Source organism: Poecile atricapillus, chromosome 3, assembly GCF_030490865.1.
Source record: "Poecile atricapillus isolate bPoeAtr1 chromosome 3, bPoeAtr1.hap1, whole genome shotgun sequence".
Lineage (NCBI taxonomy): Eukaryota > Metazoa > Chordata > Aves > Passeriformes > Paridae > Poecile > Poecile atricapillus.
This window is the reverse complement of record NC_081251.1, coordinates 31,855,206-31,877,446: the sequence shown is the minus strand read 5'-3', so window position 1 is coordinate 31,877,446 and position 22,241 is coordinate 31,855,206. Positions and strand designations below refer to the sequence as shown.

Below are 22,241 nucleotides of genomic sequence, written 5' to 3'. Positions count from 1 at the left end.
GTAGAGAATATCTGAAAGAAATGAAAAATCACCCAGACGTACAATCTTAAAATCAGATACAATTACATAAAGATTATGTTTCATAATATCTTTTCTAACTTTTTTTTATCATCATTACTCTATACATTTTTCATTCTGTGTTTTTAAGTCAACATCAGCTGGAGACTGATGGAAAACAGCAGTAAATTACTAGTAGAAAAAAAAGCTGCTATGTTATCAAATGTGACTTATTTCTGAAGGCAAGTAAAATGGAAATAGTAACTGTATGGTATGTACTGCCCTTATACTTAAAACATATTTCTGTGCCCTGCGAATGGATGTAAAGTTGCTAAGGAACAACACGACCTTGATTTTATACAATTAAAATGCCCTTAGTTTGTGAACTCTTTAAAAGAAGTGCTTTTAACTTCCAATACAGTTCTATTTTGAAAAGAGCTCTTAATGCTTACCTCAGACTTTCCTGAACTCCACTCATTTTTTAATTAATAAAACTTCACATTTCTTAGAGTTTTATTAAGATTACATAGCAGAGCCTGCTGCTGGCAGCCGATGTGGTTATGTCTATTTTCCTACCTCCCTTCCAACGCATAGCACTTGGCAGAATATTAGATGATACAGATTCATATATGAATTATTTTTGTACTTAATCACAGGATTCAGTGACGTCTTACTAGGGAACCACAGCATACCTTTTAAATTTGCAGGTTCTACTCTCCGAATATCTAAGAACAACAAATAAACTAACATGAATTCTTTGTGCATGACACTTATTCTTTTAACAATTCATTAGTAATTTTGGAAATAAATACATTAATATCAAGAAAACATATTAACAATAAAATGTCACAAGGACAAGGTACGCATTCAAGCAATATACACGGGATTTAAACTTTAGCCAAGTAAAGGATTAAATTATAAGAAAAAAAACCCAGCCTTAACTCTATTCAGTGAAATAAACATGAAAGAAGAAAAAACTAGAATCTTTAAGCTTGTTTTAACTTGATGGAGACCTAATGCTACTGAAGTACTTTAACCTCAACAGTCAAGTACTGAGTAACATCATCATTAAAGAAAGGGAAAGCTGAAGCTACTTGGATACTCTACCTATAAACTTCCTTATTCTACATGTTCATATACTGCTTGTCTGTGTTCTTTAGATTTACACAAAAGCTCCAAAGACAACTGCAGCTCTTGTGAAATGTACTGTGCCCTGTGTTGTAAGCCCCATGTTCACAATACAGCTTACATTATAATGAACTCCTATTTGGCAATACTATTTAAAATAATCACTCATTTTAAATAATTTTTCTTAATCACTGAAAGTTTAAGATATTATATATTGTTTCTTATTCATAAATTATAAAAGTAAGTATTCAATTATAAATACACATTTATACTTTTAATAGCCTAGATAAAAGCATCCTTACTCTTTCTCTGCATCTCCTTCACTTTCTTCTGCATGATCAAAGCTCCAATTACTTTTAAAACCTCCATCTCTCTTGGACTGTGATCTATCCAAAGCTGAAATGAGAACAAGTTAAGATAAGTCTTGATTTCAAGCTGAGTTATTAATCAACACAGACTAGAGGAGTAAACCAGATGCATGTATTTTCCACCGGTATTTATTTTATTGATGTCAATGTTTAACTATCATTTGATCAGTAAGTCCATCAATACAGTGGTGATTATTATTTCCCTAAATAAATAAAAGTATCTGTCAACATCTTATTAGCAGAAAGTTAGCAAGCTATTAAAAATTATAAAAATTACCTGAGGTAGGGTAATAATTGTTTTCAATTGTTTTACTGATACCCATAAATTTAAGGGCAGTTTCTCTAATATGACCTATACGCCACACACAGAAAGGGTCCTAAAATGCATTATTTACCTGCCTAATAACCAAACATACATTGAATTTTTCCATATAAAAGCAATAATTCTGAACTGTCCCAAGTACAGTTTCAACATAATATGCTAGGTTTTTAATTCAACGTCTGATGCTGACCTGAATTAACATACCATGCAAATTGACATTTCAGTGTCAGCATCAACTACGTAAAAACTTTCTGTCATAGTACATAAAATTTCAGATCTCTCTCCTACAATATCCACTCTTATGGAGATTTTTATGTAATATCATGGCATGGGTATTCTTAAGTGAAGGTGTTCTAGAGCATGGAGACAGCACCCATTAAAGCAAAGCATTGCTCCCCTTGTGCCGTAAATGCAGCAATTAAGAGCTGTTTCACGCAAATTCTGTATAACAAACTATGCAGCTGCTTTGAATTTGGTTTGATTTAAATGTGGTTTTTTCTTACTACACTTTTCTTTACATTGTTGGAAATGCATTTAGAAATAATGAATGAAACTGATCTACACTGAGAGAAAAGAGTAAGAAAATCACAACCAACAACATATGTCTAGGATAAAGTAAAAAAAACGCACACCAAAATATTTATTGCATATTCAACCGCTGCTTCCAACTACTTGCATCTGCTGCAGGCTTCCTGAGCCATGGGTGAATATGTTAAACACTTATTTTTTTATTTAATAGCTTTTCCTACCTTTTTCTTCTCCCTGCTTGCTTTTTAATCAAGCTTGCTTTATAGAATCAACAGCATCTTGCAGCAGAAAGTACCTCAGCTTAATTACAGAAGTATTTCCCTTTGTTGATTCTGATTCAATCTGGCACTTTTTGCTCTTAGTACTCTACTTCTCCAGTCCATGTACTCTGGAAGACAGTAATGAGTAACCCTTCCCTATTCCCTCACGATTACATAGATTCCTGTCGTGCTCTTTCATGGTCTTCCTTTCACAGGCAGAAAAAGAAAAAAAACTGAATCAGCTTAATTTTTGATCACATGAAAGCTGTTTCATGCCTTTAAATCCCTCTTGATGTTTCTCTTTGAGCTTCTTCTAGTCTACTGTACCCCTTTTGAGATGCAGATATACAAACTACAAGGAATACTCAAGATGCATACATCCCATGAATTTCTACAGAAGCAGAATGTTGTTTCTGTTTTGTTCTTTGTTCCTTTCCTAGTAAATCTTTGTACTGAATTTGCTGTTTTCACTCCTAAGGAGAACTGCATTGATCTTTAGGTACTAGATAGTTCCATCTTGCACTCATGATTGGTTAAGAAGCACTTCAGAGCCAATTGTTACCTACAAAAATGCTCTTTTTTTACTTCTCATTCACTTAGATTACTTGACACTTACCTATATAGAATTTGATGTATGATTTCAACACACATAACTTGAAATCTAACCATTTACAACTTTCTTTAAACAGCCAGCCATTATACTAACCCAAGTATAGTTTAAACATCTACAAACTTGGTCACCTGGCTATCATACTGTTTTCCTTATAACTGTGCACCAATGCTATAAATCCCTGTGCAATTCAATTAGTTCCTCCTATTAACAAAACACACCTTTTTTGCTGTCTCTTTCTAACTCTTCCCAATTGTTTCTTATAAAATTTCCCACTGTATTCAGAGGTAATTTAGCCTCTCCCAAGCCCTTTACAGAGGGAACAATGAAATTAATTCTGGTGTCCATTATAATTTCCATGAATTCAGGTTACATGGTCATAAAGCTCACTGATGTAAAGTTCCTCAAATACTTCCACTGCATTTTTAAAATGCTGATATCAGGCTAGCTACCCTCCTTACCTGTAGCAGAAATATGATGCTAACCACAAGCAACACACTTCAATCATTAACTCCTTTACCCCCCAGTTTCTCTTACAACACTTGGATGAATGCCATTTGATCATGCTGCCTTGTTCACAGTTTGCTCAATGTACTGCAATTTCTTCCACTGATGCTTCATTTTGAGTCGTACACTCTGTCACATTCCTTATTAAGAAACATTCTGGCATGAAGAGTTCTCTGAGTGCTGCCAAAGTGAGTGCAAGCAATTCCATTATTCAGCTATGACCTTATATACTCCAAAGCCACCTTTTACAACTGGGCTGTCTACTGATCCTCCAGACACTTCTCAAACTTTCCTGCAGAGTTTGAAGAAATACTTAACAATAGTGTTTATGTCTGTTGGGAATTTCTAATAAATTTTTTCCCCACCTCATTATAATTATAGGTTAAATCCACCAGCTTTGTAATTCTCTATTTTCATTACTAAGATATAAGATCTGATTCAAGAACTGTGATGTTTCATTTCAGATATTACATCTTACTCTGCTGTTTAGCCAGGCCAGCATTTGGGGATCCTTTTGAAATCTACTTAAACAAGTAGCATGCATGCTGTAAGCCTCCTGTATCTTTTAATAACTCCCAAGCTGGCTACAAGTATTGTACACTCTAGCTGAATATTTTCTTTCTTTTTCAAAAAGCTTCTTAGTATTTTCTGTAATTCTTTTTTTAATTAAACACTTCTGTATTAGACAGTTCATCCACTGCTACTGATCAGTGCAGCCATGCATGGAAAATGTCTTAGTATCTCAGTTCTGCTCACTCAACTCTGGATCAATTTTCACTCTCTAGCACTCTTGGTCCTAACAAAAATGTAAATCTAGAAGTATACCATCATGTTAGCCAGAATGTTCACCTGAGTTACTTGATCTTGGTAGCTGATTCCATACAGGATTTTTTATTTTTTTAAGGGGATAACAAGTAATCTGTTACATAGGCTAAGTTGCTGACTATTTTGGACTAAGATTTAAATTTGGAACCCCTATGATGCAATTTTCACTATGTTCACTATACAAGGTCTTTTTAACCAGCAAGGCACATCCATACCCAGAGGTGAAAGTACTCAAAAAAGCAGAGCTAACCCTAAGGTGTTTGTTGTGTCAAGAGAAGGCATTAGCTGTACCTCTGCCCAGGACAGATAGCATGCTGGAGCAGATTTCACTCTCATTTTTCCTACCACTAATAACTCCCTTTTGCTGTTACACTAAGGGATATATCAGTTTTCAGCCCAAGAAAGTACCTGGAATTTAACTAGACAAGTTACACAGGTGTAGCTGACACATTTCACTGCTTTTTTAAACAACTATTGTTTTTCAAACAACAGTTACGTGTAATTTCTAACAAGCCAATTAAAAAATTCCTGAAAAAATAATGTGTTTCATTTGGAAATTTATGTTATTATCAATCACACCCTGAAGCCAGACTGTTAAAAATCCCCATAGAGTCTTTTTGTGTAAAACACAATTATCACCTTTTGGATTAGAAAACAAAATATGCCTGTAGGAGAATGCCAGAAAGCAGACCAACACCTTTAAATTTCTGTGTGTGGACACTGTTTTCTAAACTCCTTCAGCAGGAGTTACTCTCATTCAGCAGTGTAGCTGAGCAATTCCTAAATGGAAGGAAAAAAGTTCACAGTAAATATGCATGAAATATGAGCAAAATTTTGCAGTTGCAAAAAAAAAAGAATCTTTTAAAATTCTGCCTAAAACACTAAATGAGAAGTGACATACATGGTGTTTACTAAAGTGCTAGTGTCCAGCAAAAGACATCATCTTGGAACATTTGTTTTTTTCATGTCTAAGGCAAACCATTCCATATCAATCTATACTAAAACTCATTAAAAAAATCATGCCCATTGCATTACTGTTTTGTAACTGATGCAGTATTGGGTTTGTGTGGCAAGATTTTGGTAGCAGTGGGGAGCTGCAGTGGATCAGAGGGCCTCACCTCTGTTCCTGGGAACATCATGGAACAGATCCTCCTTTCTAGGGTAAGGCACATATAAGACAAGAAAGGTGACCCAAGGCAGTCAGAATAGCTTAACTAAGGTCAAATCACAGGCCACCAATCTGGTGGCCTTCTGTGATGGAATGACAGCAATGGTGGAGAAGGGAAGACTGACAGATGCCATCTACCTACACTTCTGTAAGGCCTTTAATATGGTTCCACATCATGTCCTTATTGCCAAATTGGAAAGACATGGAGGGCCTATTTAGTGGGAATTGGCTGGATGGATGCAGCCAGTGAACTACAGCCAATATCTCTATGTCCAGGTGGCAGCTGGTGACAAGTGGCATCCCTCAGGTCTCTCCTGACTCCTGGGACTGATGCCCTTCCATGTCTTCATCAATGACATGGTGAGATCGAGTGCACCCTCAGAAAGTTGGCAGATGTAAGCTGAGTGATGCAGCTGACACAGTGGAAGAACATGATGCCATCCAGAGGGACCTGGACAAACTTGAAAAGTGGGCTTTCCCTTGAAATTCAAGAAGTCCAAAAGCAAGGTTTTGCACCTGAGTTGGGGCAATCCCAGACATGAGTACAGAGTGGGAGAAGTTACTCAGAGAAGCCCTCTGGAGAATACTTGGGCGTTCTCATGGACGAAATGCTGGATATGACCCAACAGTGCTCACCGGTAGCCCAGAAGGCCAATTGTATGCTGGGCTGCATAAAAAGCTGAGTGGCCAGCAAGTTGAAGGAGGCGACTCTGCTCCTCTACTCTGCCCGCATGAGACCTCAGCTGGAGTGCTGCATCCTGATTTGAGGTCCTCAACACAACAAAGACATGGATCTGTTAGATTTGGTCCAGAGGAGGACCACAAAACGTGATCAGAGGGTGAGAGCACCTCTCCTACAAACACAGGCTGAGAGAGCTGTGATTGATCAGCACGGAGGAGAAGGCTTTGAAAAAACCTTACTGTGGTCTTACACTAACTTAAGTGTCATAAAAAGGAAGGAGAGGAATTTTTATATCGACAGACAGTGATGAGACAAAGGGCAATAGATTTAAACTGAAAGAGGGCAGGTTTGGATTAGGAGTATTATAAAGAAATGCTCTGCTGTGACGGTGGTGAGGCACTGGAACAGTTTGCCCAGAGAGGCTGTGGAAGCCCCACCCCTGGATGTGTTCTAGGCCAGGCTGGATGGGGGTACTGAGCAACCTGATCTAGTGAATGGTATCCCTGTCCACAGAAAGGGTGCTGGAACTAGATGCTCTTTGAGATAATTTTCACACCTACCCTTTGTATGATTCTCTAAGATAACTCACCAAAGAAGCCTGATGCATTTACTGTCCACACAAAGATCAACTTTTCTAGGAAAGTAAGCTTTTCATATACATCACTGGTTTGCCAGAATAATTCCCTATAGTCTGCCCCCTAGAATACTTCAAGGTTTCTATTGCACACACAGAATCTTTTTAAATCTCTCATCTGCTGAGATCTCATCTATTTCTGTGTGTACAAGAACCATCCTAAACACACAATCTAGATCAAACAAAGGTTTGATTCAGGACCCAGATGCATTTCCAGGAAGACTTGAAGTTTACATTCTTTTTCCTCAGTTGCTGGTAAAGAAACACTGCATGCCTCATCTTATAAATGCTTACACCATCACAACTGCAACCAACTTATCAGATACTGCAGTGCTCACACAGAAAATGTAAATTAATTTAAATGTACTCAGAATCATTGCCTTCATCCAGACTCATATTTAAATAAATGAAAAAGAATGCTTCTAAGCTTTCTAATCTGTTGCTCATTTAGAGTCATCAGATATACTGTTAAGAGGATACAAGTACTCATAAAACTCTGACACAGAAATATTTTTTTGGTTTACTTTCCCCATTGCTTCATTATTCTTCCAGACAGGCTCCTATGCAAAACAGCTTTTTATCTTCCAGCTTTGATACCATCCGTTCTACTATATCAACTGTAAACACAGTGAGGCTGCATTTTCACATTCTGAAGCAGCACTACATGAAGAGTTTTACAGGCCCCTCGCCCTTCCCAAGAGCTGCAGATTCTTGCTCCTGTCCTGCAACCTGCATATGATGTCAGCACTGACAAAAAAGCTGGGGAAGGAAACCAATTCAGGCAAGAACCCCTTGAGCAGCAGGGGAGGGGAAATGTTATTTTTCAACCATACCAGTTCCCTCCTGTTCAACCACAGTAACACAGTGCAGCTGTGACAGCCCAGCAAAGGTAAGAGCCATCCAGGAACTGAAACTATTCTAAGCACTACGGATACTAAGGAAATTTCCATGGAATTGTAGCCTAATCTACATTTATAGGTATAAATTTCAAGATCTAAAGCTTAAAAGATGCTTTAACTTTCCAGTCCCTAAATTAGCTGCAGAGGCAAAAAAAAAAAAAAAAAAAAAAAAAACCAGTCAAAAGCATCTCCAGTAAAAGGCAGTAATCATAACTTGACAGTAGCTGAGATATTACATGAAGCAGAGAGTTTGGTAGTGAAGTTCTATGATACCAGTGTAACAGATATCATAGCACAGACATTCCTTTGCACGTGAAGGGAATTCAACTTCTCAGCTGGCTAACAAAAACACCCACATCCTTCCAAGAACTTGATGTCCACAGAAAACCAATGATAAATACAGAGCATTCGTTCCTAGACAAGTGCTCATGCTTCTGAAAAGCAAAAGCATTTATGAAAGTTCTCTACTTCAAAGATGGAAATCATCTGCGTATTCTGGTAAATGACTGGGTTTTTTTCAGGGCTTGCATGCACATTGGGCTGCTTACATTGCAGGATACTGCACTGATGACAGGACTGAAGAACACAGAACTGTGCAGATTTGATCATTTGCTGTTTAACATTATTAAAGTATTAACAAGGAGGATAAAAGGACAGAGCTTTGAAGTATGTTAAACACTTTCTTTGTGATGCCTTTGAAAGCTTTTCTGATAAGACAGCAGTGATAACCACACAATAGGCAACTAATGCCTCTTTACCTTTTCTACTAATTCTCTCAAAAGAGGTGTAGAGGTATCCCCACCCAAGGATGCTGCCCTTATGACAGCATCAGAAAAAAATGCAGAAGTATTTCAAGAGGTCTTCTTTGTCTACATGAGCAGGAAAAGGAATGCTACAGAAAATTGTGGGCATTTTCTTTTCAATGAAACAGAAACCTAGTGACAAAAGACATGAAAAAAAAGTTAAGAACTTGATCCTTTTTTTTGTCATCCCAGATTTCACTGCAAATTCTGTCTTCTGACCTCACAGTTCCTAAATTATATCAGCAGAATCTGTGGGAATGCAGTATCTACCATTGTCAAGGAAGATGTGATTAAGGAACACTTAAGCCAGTTGTACCCAAAGACTGGAAAAACATCATTGCCCTTCAAGAAGGGCAACAAGGATGATCTGGTGAACTGCAGGCTAATCTGCAAAAGACAGAACTTACTCTTTACCATGTGTGTGCTCAAGAGTGGACCACACTGACCTGAGAGGCAGCAGAGACTGGACAAATGTCTGAGTAACTTACACTAACTGGGTCAGGCTTGAACAGGATGTTCTAACCCATCTGAATCCAACCAGCTGTTAAATAAAACCAGTGACTATTCATAGGTACAAAGTATCCCCTAAAGTAACTGCACCTCATCACAAAAACTTGCAAAAAGGAGTACCTCAGTCACTTTTCTTCTTTTCCCTCTCTGACTAATTCTGACTGGCACTCAAACTTTCCACACAAGTAAAATAATTTAAATAACATCAAAGCAGGAACCAACAATAAACAGTGAAAAAAAGGAAAAACAAACAAAAAAGTAATTTTTTCCATCCCTAGCATTATGAATTCTTTACTTACCTAAGACCTCCATTGCTACACTGGAGTATAACAAAAATTCAGAAATTATGAAGACAGTTTTGTTGTTTTTATAGGAAAGTTAAGAGAGGTATCCTCCCATTGTATAGATAAAAATAGAGGATAAAAAGTGATGTTAGCCTAAGAACAATTTCTGAACTGCCAATTCACTCTCTAAATGTGAAAAAATACATAAAGCTAACAAGACATTTTGAGGAAGATGACTGTTAAACAAGAATACATAGAGAATATTCTATACAGAATACAATTTCTGTCACAAATCAGTATATAACATTAATCACAGATGATTTCAAATTCTGAACACTGGAACACTTTTAGAAGATGAGCAAAACACAGCAGGAAACCTTATAGTATATTATGCATGTGATTTGCACACTTTGTTATGCATCATGGGATCCACCTTCATATAAAACCTAAGCTTGTGCAACTGAGAATACAGTGGCACTAAACAAACAGAGATCTATTTTTAGAAAGTGCTGAAAGGCAGTTACATACAGAGTAAGATTAATAACCCAGCCAAACTACCTGGAAATTAGACAACTGACACTTGAAGAGGGTTTCCACGTTTGCTGCAGTAATTGGAACATCAGGTTGAAATAAAGTACTGTATCTACATGTCAAGAGGAAGAAGAAATAAAGAATTTGTACTATTTAATACTTGTGGTTTTATCCTCTAAAGTTTCATAGGTGACGTCAGATAGATACTATCCCCATTAAAGGTTCCACAAGCTCTGCAAGATCTTAACTTGCATATGCAAGACAGAAGAATCACAGACTCATAGAATGGTTTCAGTTGGAAGGGACCTTAAAGATCATCTATTTCCAGCCCTGCCGCCATGAGCAGAGGGAGGAAACATTCAACTAAATCAGGTTGCTCAGAGCCTCATCCATCAAGCCCAGCCTGGCCTTGAACACTTCCACAAGAAATGTTTCCTCCATAAGAGGAAGCTCTAAATTTAATTAAAGCAGAAAAAAAAGAGCAAGACACCTCTTTGATGTTGTCAGTTGTTCATAATTCACATGAAATGGACAGCAAAGAAAGCGTACAAAGAAAATGCTCAACAACCTCAATTAAAAAAACCTCAAAAATTTGGTTACATCAAAAAAGCACATTTCAAAAAAAAAATTAGGTAGGGAAAGGATGATGAAAGAGTTAGTTAAACTATGTGGCAATAAATATATTTGCATTTGCCTTTCTGTAAAGGCTAAATACCTAGAGTTTTCTCCAATTCTTAGAGACACTGGCAAGCTTTCATTGCCATATAAGGCAGCAGTCAGCTGAGTTGGATTTCTGATATGTCTGAAAAGGAATAGACTAGCTCCACCAATACTTCTCCCCACCCCGAGGATTAGTTTTTTGTCAATTCAGCGTCAGCCAATCTGCCATGAAGCCAGGGAAGTGCCAGTGTTGACTGCAGCACAGCTGGAGCACACTGTCTCTGGGAGGGGCAGCAGCTCTGTCCCTCTGAGCAGCACACGGCTGTGTTGCCAACTGCAGGCACAACTCCTTGCGTGGCCATGCAGTACGGCCCCACACACAGGGTCTTGCTATGACTCTGCAAAGCCACATACAGTTAAGATCCATGTACACTATGACTCCTAAAAAAAAAAAAAAAAAATCAGAGAAATGCCACACAAATACAAGCAACAGCCTTTTGATCAGACTAGATACACCACACACATTAACTCCCTTTGCAATTAGCAATCATCAACGCATCAAGGTGTGAAATAATGCAACCACAGTACTGCATAAAAAGCAATGAAATCTTTGTATTGGAAGTATCAAACTTCTTGAGACCTAACAGCAATGAGTTTAAGGAACACTGATAACTGCTAACTATGTCACAGTATATTAACATCCACTAAGCAGGCTTTATTTTTAAAAAGGTAAAAAATCACTTCAACATCCCATGCAAAACAAATGTTTTCTCAGTAATTACTCATAAAGCAACAAAAAAGATGACGTCCTATTGATCAACTCATTTTTAGTAAAATAACATACACCAGCTTGCTAACTGAATCAGTTATAAACTACTTTTCAAGAAAGAACACTCAAAAGACAGCTAAAGCAGTATATCAAACTTACTAAGTGACCATCCTGCAGAGTTTCAGATGCTTTCCTCCAAACACAAAACTCCTGCTTACCTTGATCTAGAAGTTCCTTATCACAGAGAGTCTTTCTTCCACCTAATGAGAAGTGACTTTTCCATCTAACATAGGTTTTGCTCCATGACAAAGAACTTTTTACTTTACCAATGACAGATAGTTTTTGATGGTATTTATCAAGTAAAGATCCAGCTATAACATGTTTGCTTTATGGCAGAACTGTTAAATCTCCATTGAAGTTTTACTGTCCCAGGGCCAGGTATATGCAAGCACAATGACCTGGGCCAGAACAGTCCTGAAGTTCACTTTTGAAAGTTTATTCCCAGCTGTAAAGGATCCTTATATTGTCTCTTAAGCAGTAAGCCTTGGTAGAAACAAAATTGCAACAAACTCTAGTAAATGTTTCTAGAAGTGAGCCTCAGAAATTACAAAGGCAATTGTAAATACAAAACCTAACATCTACTGCATAGTTCAAATTCTCATCTAATGGGCTCTTGAATAATCTTTCTCTTAGACTGTCGTATTAAATTCTGTCAGCAGGATATTCATATTTTGCTAAGTGATCCATAAAAATTGGACGTGTCAAACAAATACAACATTATATCCTATGACATTAATAAAAATACATCAGTAGGATGAACTTTAGTACAAATGAAACAATTGTATGACATTGAATAAAAATATACTCATAAAATAAATATTTTGCAGCTGTTTTTTACAGACATAAATTTCTAAGTTTACATATTATTAATCATGTCATATAGTAATATGTTTTACCACACCAGCAGAATATTATTGGTATTTTTCATCCCCAGAACATTGTTGTGGCAAGTTTTACAATAAAAATAAACAAACAAAATCTCAGGGAGATATGAACTGGGAGACTTTATTCCAACTCATATGGTCTGAAAACAAACAAACAAAAAGCCAGAAGGGCTTAACACAGACTTTTGAATAATCACTGCTCTTTATCTACAATTACTCAAGATTTACTCAGAGAAAGATACCCCAAAGTCTTTCAATCCAAATTCTTCTTTCATAGGAATTACTGTGACACATATGCAGAAATGTTTCCTTGCCTCATGCAGTGCTTATAGCCTTTTTCTGTTAACAAAAACTTTTTAAAAGCCTGCTGAGCAACCTGGGAAGAAATAACCACAGCCTGTTAATTTACTCCCTCCAGTCTCCAGCCTTCACCATAACCTTGCTCTTCACAGAAGAAAATCTGCTATTTACAATAATTGTGTTTCCTTGGGCAGAATAAAGCTGCTCTTACACTAAACTATCTGTTACGAAGTTTAAGTTATGTATTACACCTCAGCCTGACTTTACAGATCACTAGGCAGAGATGGAGCAGGAAATGTCCTGTTCTTGTCACATGTAGAGAGAGGCAGTATATGCTCTCCCCCATCCAAGTCATTGTCCACCATCTACCAGTTACCCCTCAATGAGCAAATTCAACAGAAGTTTGGCAAAGTGCCAATCTGGCAAGACAGAACAGAGAAAGTTCAATCTCTTTGGCAAGAAAGAGGTTAAGTCTCCACGGTGGTGAACAGCACATGCAAGTCTGCTTCCAAAATGGAGTCGCACCCACTAACGTGACATTCAGACACCAATTTTTACTTAATTACAGCTTAAGGTCAGCTCAACCTGAAAATATTAGGCATGCAATGCTGCTGAACACAGAAACAGGAAGTTAGGAGCACATACTTTTAAAAATTAAATGTGTAAGATAAAGCTGCCAACAAATTTAGTTCATGCAACAGTCATATTTTACTAATGCTTTAATTTTCTTCATAGAAAGTAAGCACAGAGCAGTAGACAGATTTTAAACTATGTAAGAATATCGCTATCTTAAAAAAAACTCCAAACTGAAACCAAGTAAGTGCCAAAACATAGGCCAAAAGCAAGGAACTTAACAAATGTGCTCACTTCACCCCCAAAGCAAGTGCCTTTTAGAACAGACAAGAGGAGAATTACATTTGTCCTTTTTCCCCAAACCCAGATTTGTTCTTGGTATCCCTACAGTATCCTCCACCAAAGCAGCTCCATTTTTATTTGGTTTCTCATCCTCTCACAGAATCTTATGCTATCCTGCACACACTTCCACTCCTCTCTTTGCAACATACACAGATGAAGGCATACACTGTCCTGTGTCCCTAGTCCTCTTGCTGCCCTGACCCGACTGCTCAGTCACGGAAGGAAGTAACACCAGTGTGCAGCAAACTGAGCCATGCTCAGGCAACACTGAAATCTTCACTTCAGGGACACTAATTTTGACTTCTCTGCTTAATGGAGTGAGCAAGTTTCACGAAACTTCTATATTTTCACTTGTAAGACCTTTACACCTCTCTAGATAAAAGGGTTTAAGTTTCAGAAAAAGTTACACCACCATGTTTGTTACTTATAACAAAGTATTAGCCAAGGATACTGAGGGTGGTAAGGCACTTGCAGAGGTTGCCCAAGGGGGTTGTGAATGCACCAACTCTGGAAGTGCTCAAGGCCAGGTTAGATGGGGTCTTGAGCCATCTGGTCTAGAGGAACGTGTCCCTGCCTATGGCAGAGGGATGGGAAATAGGTGATCTGCTGGGGTTGATGAAGGCTTCAGCCTTTAAGCCATAGAGGAACTCCCTTAGTTATGAAGAGTAAAGTATTACCTGCATTGTCCCTGGGAGTTATTATGTTAATGTTACTAGAAAGTTGTTTCCCCTCTTATTACTGGTTTATATTTGTCACAGTTATTTGCATATTCCTAATCTTCACTCCTGGTTGTTACCCTTCCCTCTGACTCCGCCCCTACCTTAGTTTGTATAAATTACTGTAACCCCCTGGCCCTCACCCTTCTAGTGCACTCCACACCTTGTTCACACTCTCGGTCATCGTTGTGGTGGTTTGTTATTCTCTCCTTATTAAAGTGCTTTCGTTTCAGGTCACCAGATCGTGCCTGCTCCTCATTTTATCTCACAGCCTAAAGGACCTTCGCCCTGACATCCCAAGGTAGCACCCGGTTGTCTAATCTGGGCCCAGGCTGCTACAGTGATCCTATTACTGGGAAAGAAGGAGGCCAAATTATGAGGTGACTCAAAAAACCTTTATATTCTTACAAAACAATATTTAAAAGTGGCAAGTTTGGTGGTTAGTCTCATATTATAGGATCTGCTACAATACAACACACATTGATGCTCCTCAGTTACAAGGCAATGCTAAACCTATTGCCTAGGTGAAGTCTGATACTGCACCAAAATACATGTATAGTCTTCCAGAAACAATAGTAATAAAAGCCAAATGATTGCTGTTGAAAACATTAAAATAAATAATCTATTTTGTTTTATCCTTGTACATAAAAGAGGAAGGAAAAGGGTGAAATATCTAAACAGGCTCATATCTGTGCAAGCATGACATCTGCTAACTGCTGGTTTAATGTTTGCTATCCAACCATATATTAATGTTACTACTTTTGTTATTACTATTACTTTTTTATTTATACTTACATAAAGAAGAGTGTAAACATCTCTTTTAGGAACTCATTTCTCATTTAACTATTTTTTTTTGCCACTAAAACCCACTAGAAATTCTGTACTTTTTCTGAGAAAAGAATAGCACTTTATTACCAAATCCAAGAGCGAGAAAATAGTGTATGAGGCATCCCAAACGAGACAATTACTTTTACACCAGAAGCTTCTATGTCCCACTTTGAGAAAACTTAATAGAGTAGCAGTTACTTAGGAAAAACTACCAAATAATAAATGCCTCCACAATGAAAACCAGGAAATTGCAAACAGATCCTTTACACTTCAGAAAGTTCAGGACAAGCCTGGGCTCCTAGAATCCTGTCTCAAAATTAAGAAGGTGATGATGTAGAAGAGGACTGGAGCACAGGCTTTTACCTTAGAATGTGCTCCCAAGCATATTGCAACGTATATTAGAGAGCAGTAATAGATAAATCAGGTTTATTTTTAGTATCTTTCCACATACTTTAAGAAGCACCCTGTCTTTCTTAATATTTAATGCTGCCTATCACCCAAGTTTGTCTGGCATGTATAAAATATAAGACAGTAAGGAATGCTTTCAGTTTGATTTTGTTGAGAAATAGTTCTCAACAAGTGAGTTTCATGCATGGAAAATAACCTGTTAGTCAAGTCAGAAGGTTTCCTATTCTTAAAACCACTGGACAGGACAGCTGGACATTCTTCAAGTCTAAGAAAATACATGTGCAATGCTGGAAGAAAATCCTGAATGGGTCAAAGGACCAGGACATATAAACAAGCCATGGAAGTCACAAACTTCACACTTTCTCATACAATAAAAACCCACTCTCAAGAAAAACAGAAGAAAGAGAACCTGTCTGGACATTGATGGGACAGATGCAAACCAGAGAAGAATTCAACAGAATAAAGCAGGAGTTCAGATAGACACAGAAGAGCAATGATACCTGAAACAACTCTTCCCCACATTTTCAAGGTAACCACGATCTCCATTTGATCACAAACAAAGCACCAGAGACTGATTAGAGATGATTACGACAATTAATAATTAAATTTCACTGAAAAGAGAAAAATAAAGAGAAGAGTCTTGCAGGTAGAAAAGTCTGGCAGGTAGAAATTTTTCAAGTGTTCTACCTGAACAGAAACTCCACTCTATCCTCCTAATTTGTACTATTCCAGTCAGAGATTTCTCAGTATGATTAAAAACAGAAACAAAAAAAGAGAGGAGGGGCTGACCACCATTTCAAAAGGTAGGTCTGTAACTCTACACTAACACACAAAAGTTGCATAATTCTGTGTCACCCCAAGATCTCAGCTATCTTTAAGAAAATATGTAGGTCTACAACTCTTGCTTTGGTGAAGATAATTTTTCACATGAGAACTGAAAGAAGAACAAAGCAGTCTTCTGCAGTCCTCTGGCAGACAACTGTGAAGTTTATACTACTGCTGCTAACAGGTAAACCACATAGTTTTCTTTACTGTTACTAGGAAACCTATAGCCAAGAAATAGGAATGAAAATTGAGCAAATTCCTGCCACAACTACACTGAAATACCTCAATAGCTCTGAAGCTAGGGACTAGCAGCATTCCTTAGAAAGGAGATCCTCGAAAAGAAAATCCAATACTGGCCCTTGGCGTCACTACTGTAATCACCAGGAGACTGAAATAAGAAAATAGGAAATAGTAATATATTTCTCCCTTCTTCAGGAAAATATTTTAAAGTTTACCTATTATCTACTGCATAAACATAGGGAAACTTTAAATTTCACGTTGGAAAACAGAAATTACAATTTCTTTCCAATTCAGTATTAGTGAAGGAAGCAAAAAACAAGAGTTCCCACAATTTTTCTCCAAGGTAATGATCAACAGTACTCTCCATTCCCACGTTTAACATGCCTCCTACCTTAAATCCTATTGAATTTGCCTACCATTCTTTATATTTTAAATGTGACTATCAATTAAAAAACACTGGAACTGCTGCAGACACAAATTTCTAATCACTGAACTCCTCCTCCACATCAGGAAAGAATTCCCATGTAAGAGAAATACTTAGTGCAAATTTCTGCATATTCAAACCATAACTTTGAACCATCACTGTAAAAAAGCAAATTCCCAACAGTTTTACTAATTTAACTTGCATCTAGATGAAATAATAAAAACAGAGTACTTTCCACACTTCTAACAGTCCTGCCATTCCAAGTGAAGTAATCATGCAGGCCCTGTATATCCACATATCATAGTGATCAACTATTAACTCTGCTTCAGAATGATAACAAATGCAGCTTTAAAAAGGGTCCATTATAATTCCTAGGGATCTTTTTCACATTTCCATTAAACAGTCTATACAGCATAAAAAAATACGCACATTAGATACACAGGACTGGACAAAAAACAGGTACGAATCACTACGCTCAAGAATGGCGTTACCAGAAAGGCAACAAATCAATCATTCAAGGAACACCCTTCCAGAAAGACCATTTTGTTTTTACTGGACAATAAAATAATAAAAATATTAAGAGGAAGCCCTTTTACCATAGAATGACGGACATATTTCTTCACAGTAACATATGTTACACTAAATTAAAGGAAAGCAGTATCTTACCAGATGTGTGGAATCAAAATCAAAATTATGAACAACTGTCATACTGGAAAGTAATTCATTCCACTTAACTGTGTATTTATCTTTAGTCTGACTGATAGTAAACATAAGCAGGACAGCACCAGAAATGTCTATGTAAATGTATGTATACACACTGACACAAATTTAACTTACATATTTAAGCAGCACAGTGTCCCTCAGACTGAGTTTAACTGGTGATAGAGCTAACATCCATTTCACCCAGACTTCTCCTATTGTGCACATTTAAGGCAGGGATGGACAGAGGAGTCCTGCCCCTCCCCTGTGCCAGTCTTTGGGAAAACACTTCCAAAAACATTAAGTAAATTTTTGGTTGTTGCTTACATAGCCTTCAAAGGACTCTATGAAATACACTCAGACATCTTATAGAAACAGCTCTAGGTATTAGTAACCATCATCCAGCAATAGAAGCTGCAATATTTCCTACTCTGTACACTTTCATCCCTTTTTTTGTCCCCATTATACCTGTTTCATAGATCTGGCACTCTTAGGCTTGTCCAGCCTTTGGATAATGGATAACATCATAAGGTTGATCTAATACACTACCTTTCCAGACTGCAGATTGCCAAAAAACTCATGTATATATATACATATTTATAGATATTCTATGCCTGTACTTTTCCCATAAATATCTCTAATAAGTACCTATCAAATAACATCCAAAAGCCCTTTTCCTTTGCTTCAAATCAGTACCAATTTTACCAGCTCTTACTAAATCTGCCCAAGTATGACTGTCCCATTTGGACTTGGGCCATCCCCATAAATTTTTTGTCACCACCATCTACACTAGATTTTCTTCACATGTGGCTGCACTCTTAGGGCTTCTATAATCATAATCAGTCCTAAAATGAACGTGTCCCCAAACAAAGGGGAAACACAAAACCAACTGATAACTCAGTTCACCCATTAAGGAACACCGAAGCTTCAAATGGAGATGCTACCCAGTGTTGAGTTGCTTCTGTTGTTGGGAAAAGAATTCATAAGCAAAAAGAGTGTGGATATTGCATATGAAATCCATCTTCTCTTAGACACCTCTCCAGCCAACATGTACTCAAGGTGCACATAGAAGACAGTGACTAGTCATCACCTTGGCACTTATTCGCTGTCTGCACAAACCTCACTATAGTCTGTGGAGACTTCAGGAAAAAAACGGAGCGCCTGCATCTCACCACCAAATCCTTTAAAAGTATAAGGGAGGTAACGTGACAGCTGTTATTAACCAGAGTTTCTGAACATCATAATTCCAGATTAATTATTCAAAACAACAAGCAGTATTTTGTTCATACAGAACATCTATTCCAGAACATCTTGTAATGAAAAGCCAATATCCAACATCCTGCAGCAAGAGAAAATCTGCAAGAGGTTATGTTCTATGCAATACAGTTACTGCAAATCTCCAATGCTAAACTTATTCCTGACTTGAAAAACTCTGCTTATGAGGAGTATCATTATGGTAATTTGGCAGAATTTACCAGACTACTGGTCTGTGCCATCAGTACATGTGCTCCTAGCAATTTTGCAAGACTACAGTAGTAGATTTTTTGATGTACCAATGAAACTATAAAGACTCAACAGTTAAAAATACTTCAATTTCAGGAGGCTTTTTGCATTATAATTAAAAGCTTTATAGTGACAAAAAAAAAAACCACCTCAAGACACTGAATCCGTATAACAATTTAAAAAAAAGAAAAAAAGGGAAAAAAAAAGAAAAAAAAAAGTCAGGGCTTTAAAAACGCAAAAGGTTTCTTTCAAATGTAGGTAATAAGGTTAATCATCCCCTTCGTATCACAATCATAAGCATTACCCCCCTCCTAAAATTAAACTCAGTCCCAAACCTTTGTAGGAGCATTTCAGGAGCAGGCGAAGACCCATTTCATGGTGAGGCCAAAGAATACAGGCTAGGCCGGGGCCTGGGAGCGAAGTGAGGACAGAGCAATGCAGCCCTGGCCTCCCCTCTCACCCAGCGCTAACCCTGCCCGGCGCCCCCAGCCCACCGCCTGCCGAGCCACGACTGAGTCCTGCCGCTGCACCAAGCCCGGGCTGCTCTCGGCGCTGCCCCGACAAAGGAAAGAAACACCGCACTCCCAACGTCTCAGAACAGTAAAAGAAAGAAAGAAGGAAAAAAGAAAAATGAACCAAATCGCCCTCACTAAGCCCTCCCTTAAAAGCAGGTCTCTTTTCACCAGACCTAACCACGGCAGCCACCCTTCCCCCACCACGAAGCCACCTCTCATTGTCGTCGCACCCAAAAGGGACCCATAACCCCCACCCCATATGAACTCACACGCCCGCCTCCCCCATTGCCTAGTTTGTACCGTGCCCCTTTACTGCTCGCCAGAGAGGAAACGCAGCTCGCGGGCCACATTTCCCTCCTCGCAGCCCTGCACGCACCTTCCAGAAACAAGCTGTCTCTGCAGCCACCGCCGCCGCCGCCACCGGCCATCTTCCCGCTGCCGCGCAGCGCTCCCTCACTCCATCGCCCAGCGCGGCGGCGGGGCCCGGCCCTTCCCCCGGCCTGCCCGCCCCCACTGCGGAAGGCTGGGTGGCTGACCCGCAACGGCGGCAACACCGCCGAGGCCCGGCCCTTTCCCGCTGCCGGGCCCCGCTGCCTTCCGGCCCCCGCGCAGGAGGAAGCGGCGACAGCGCGCCCGCTCCTCCCTCAGCGCGCCCGCCGCCGGCAGCCCCGAGCGGCTGCAGCCGGGCCCGTTGGCGCCCGTTGGGCAGGCGGGCCCGGCCGGGACTCCGCCGCACGCGCCCCGGGAGCGCGGGAGGACGAGGGCCCACAGCGGAGCGCGCCGCGCCGCCGCCCCTCCGCTCCTGAACGGCGCTGTCCTGCCCGACCTGCGGCGCTCCCGCCGCGGGGGCCGCGGCTTTCCCGGCCCCGGGACGATAAAATGGCCGCAGTAGCGCTGCGGCCCGCAGTATCTCGGGCTCTCCCGCTCCCTTCTCGATCAGCCTGGAGGCAACAGCTTCTGGGAGACGACGAGGTGGTTCGGATAAAATGAATGAAGTTAGAGGAATGCGGGAGTCCATGGCGGAGCGCTGGGGCCCGCCGGCCTCTCGTCTCGCTCAAGTTCGGGGAAAAGGTCTTCGCTAGATTCAAAGATTCCTATTAATCTTAAAATCTTCTGTGGCCTGATCATATTCGAATCCAAAAGTTGGGTTTTGCAAAATGTACAGCGTTGCCACGCCAACTAGAGTGAAACTGCAAGTCATGGCCTCAGGTACACTTGACTTTTAGCATGTATGATTTTACGTTTTAAAAAGCTTTCTCGTAAAGCCGAAATTCACAAAACATGCATCCTTTAAAAACTAGAAGATAGTTTATGGCAGTCTAGGGAAAAACAGATACTCCTTTCTTCGACAGGTTCTTTAATCTGGGATTTTATCGACACCCCCTTCCCCCCACTTTACTGCGGATTTGGGGAATTCTAAGTTCTGAGGTACCTGGTTCCTATAATTTCTAATCCCTGAAAAGTGAGCTTCCAAAAATGCTCGAACTGAAGAGTTTGTAGACTAAAGTCCTAAATTAGGTAAATGAAAGCACCTAGTGTATATGAAGATTAAAGGCTAGAAAGAGAAAAATTGTTGTTTTCCTTTAAGTTTTCTGAATTTGTTATTTTTGTTCCTGAATGCACCTAACGTGTTTAAAATATTTTGAGAGTGCTCCATTTTTATGCAATCGAGAGGCAAAAAGGAGTCTGGAAGACGACAGGAGATGTCAGACTGCTCCCCAAGTACTTCATCACACCACCAGAGCTAGCAAGTACTTAGAATCCCAAAAGCTGGAACAGTGCTGGCAAACCTACAAATCTCAATATTCAAAATCTCCTTAGGAAAAAGGCTTCCTGAAAGGGAGATCACAAAATACCCTTGTTTCATGAGTAACGAGATTAACAGGAAACAATTAGGAGAAATTGGTCCCAGATAATTACAGGGAAACCAGAAAATCATACGTTCAATAGAAACCTAATAGTTAAAAAAAAAAATAAAAAGAAGAAAATGTAGAATCTGATTTTCAAAAATACCCTACTGTATCTCAGAGGAGCATTGTCCAGTTAGAGGGTTTACGGCATTATGCTGTAAATAATAATTATGCTGAGGTTACAGCATTAATCCACAGAAACAAATTCTTATTGACAGTTGAGACTAGACTGATCCAGGTCTACACAATTCTACACAACTTTTTGAAAACTAAGGATTATTAGTTAAAATTATGAATTATTTGAATAAATGTTTGATGCACAGTGGTGGACTTACCAAGGTATCAAATACAGCTTTGGAGTTTTAGTGAACTGAGGTACAGTATTAATTAAAATACCCTTTTAAAATAGAAAGTTTAAGGGAATAAACTGTCAGTGTTAATCTAGATGCATGGTTGGTTTTAGACTTTCTGATTGATAATTTAACATATACTTTTTAATGGGGAAGAGCTGCCCAAAATTACATCTCAT

At 38.9% G+C, this 22,241-nt stretch overlaps 1 protein-coding gene across 5 annotated transcripts in view; it reads right to left on the bottom strand.

Moving 5' to 3' along the window:
- SENP6 (SUMO specific peptidase 6) overlaps nt 1-20,362 on the bottom strand; it is a 72,068-nt gene extending 51,706 nt beyond the window's left edge. For 2 of the 5 annotated variants that reach the window (XM_058835389.1, XM_058835390.1), the window contains exons 1-3: nt 20,179-20,362; nt 1,428-1,521; nt 690-722 (exon numbers count right to left, since the gene is read on the bottom strand). In XM_058835389.1, the coding sequence (XP_058691372.1) occupies nt 690-722; nt 1,428-1,521; nt 20,179-20,230 (179 nt within the window). In that variant the 5' untranslated portion in view covers nt 20,231-20,362. The remainder of the gene's footprint in view (nt 1-689; nt 723-1,427; nt 1,522-20,178) is intronic. The other 3 variants (XM_058835391.1, XM_058835393.1, XM_058835392.1) reach the window with 2 other exon arrangements.
- Between the last annotated feature and the right edge of the window lie 1,879 nt (nt 20,363-22,241).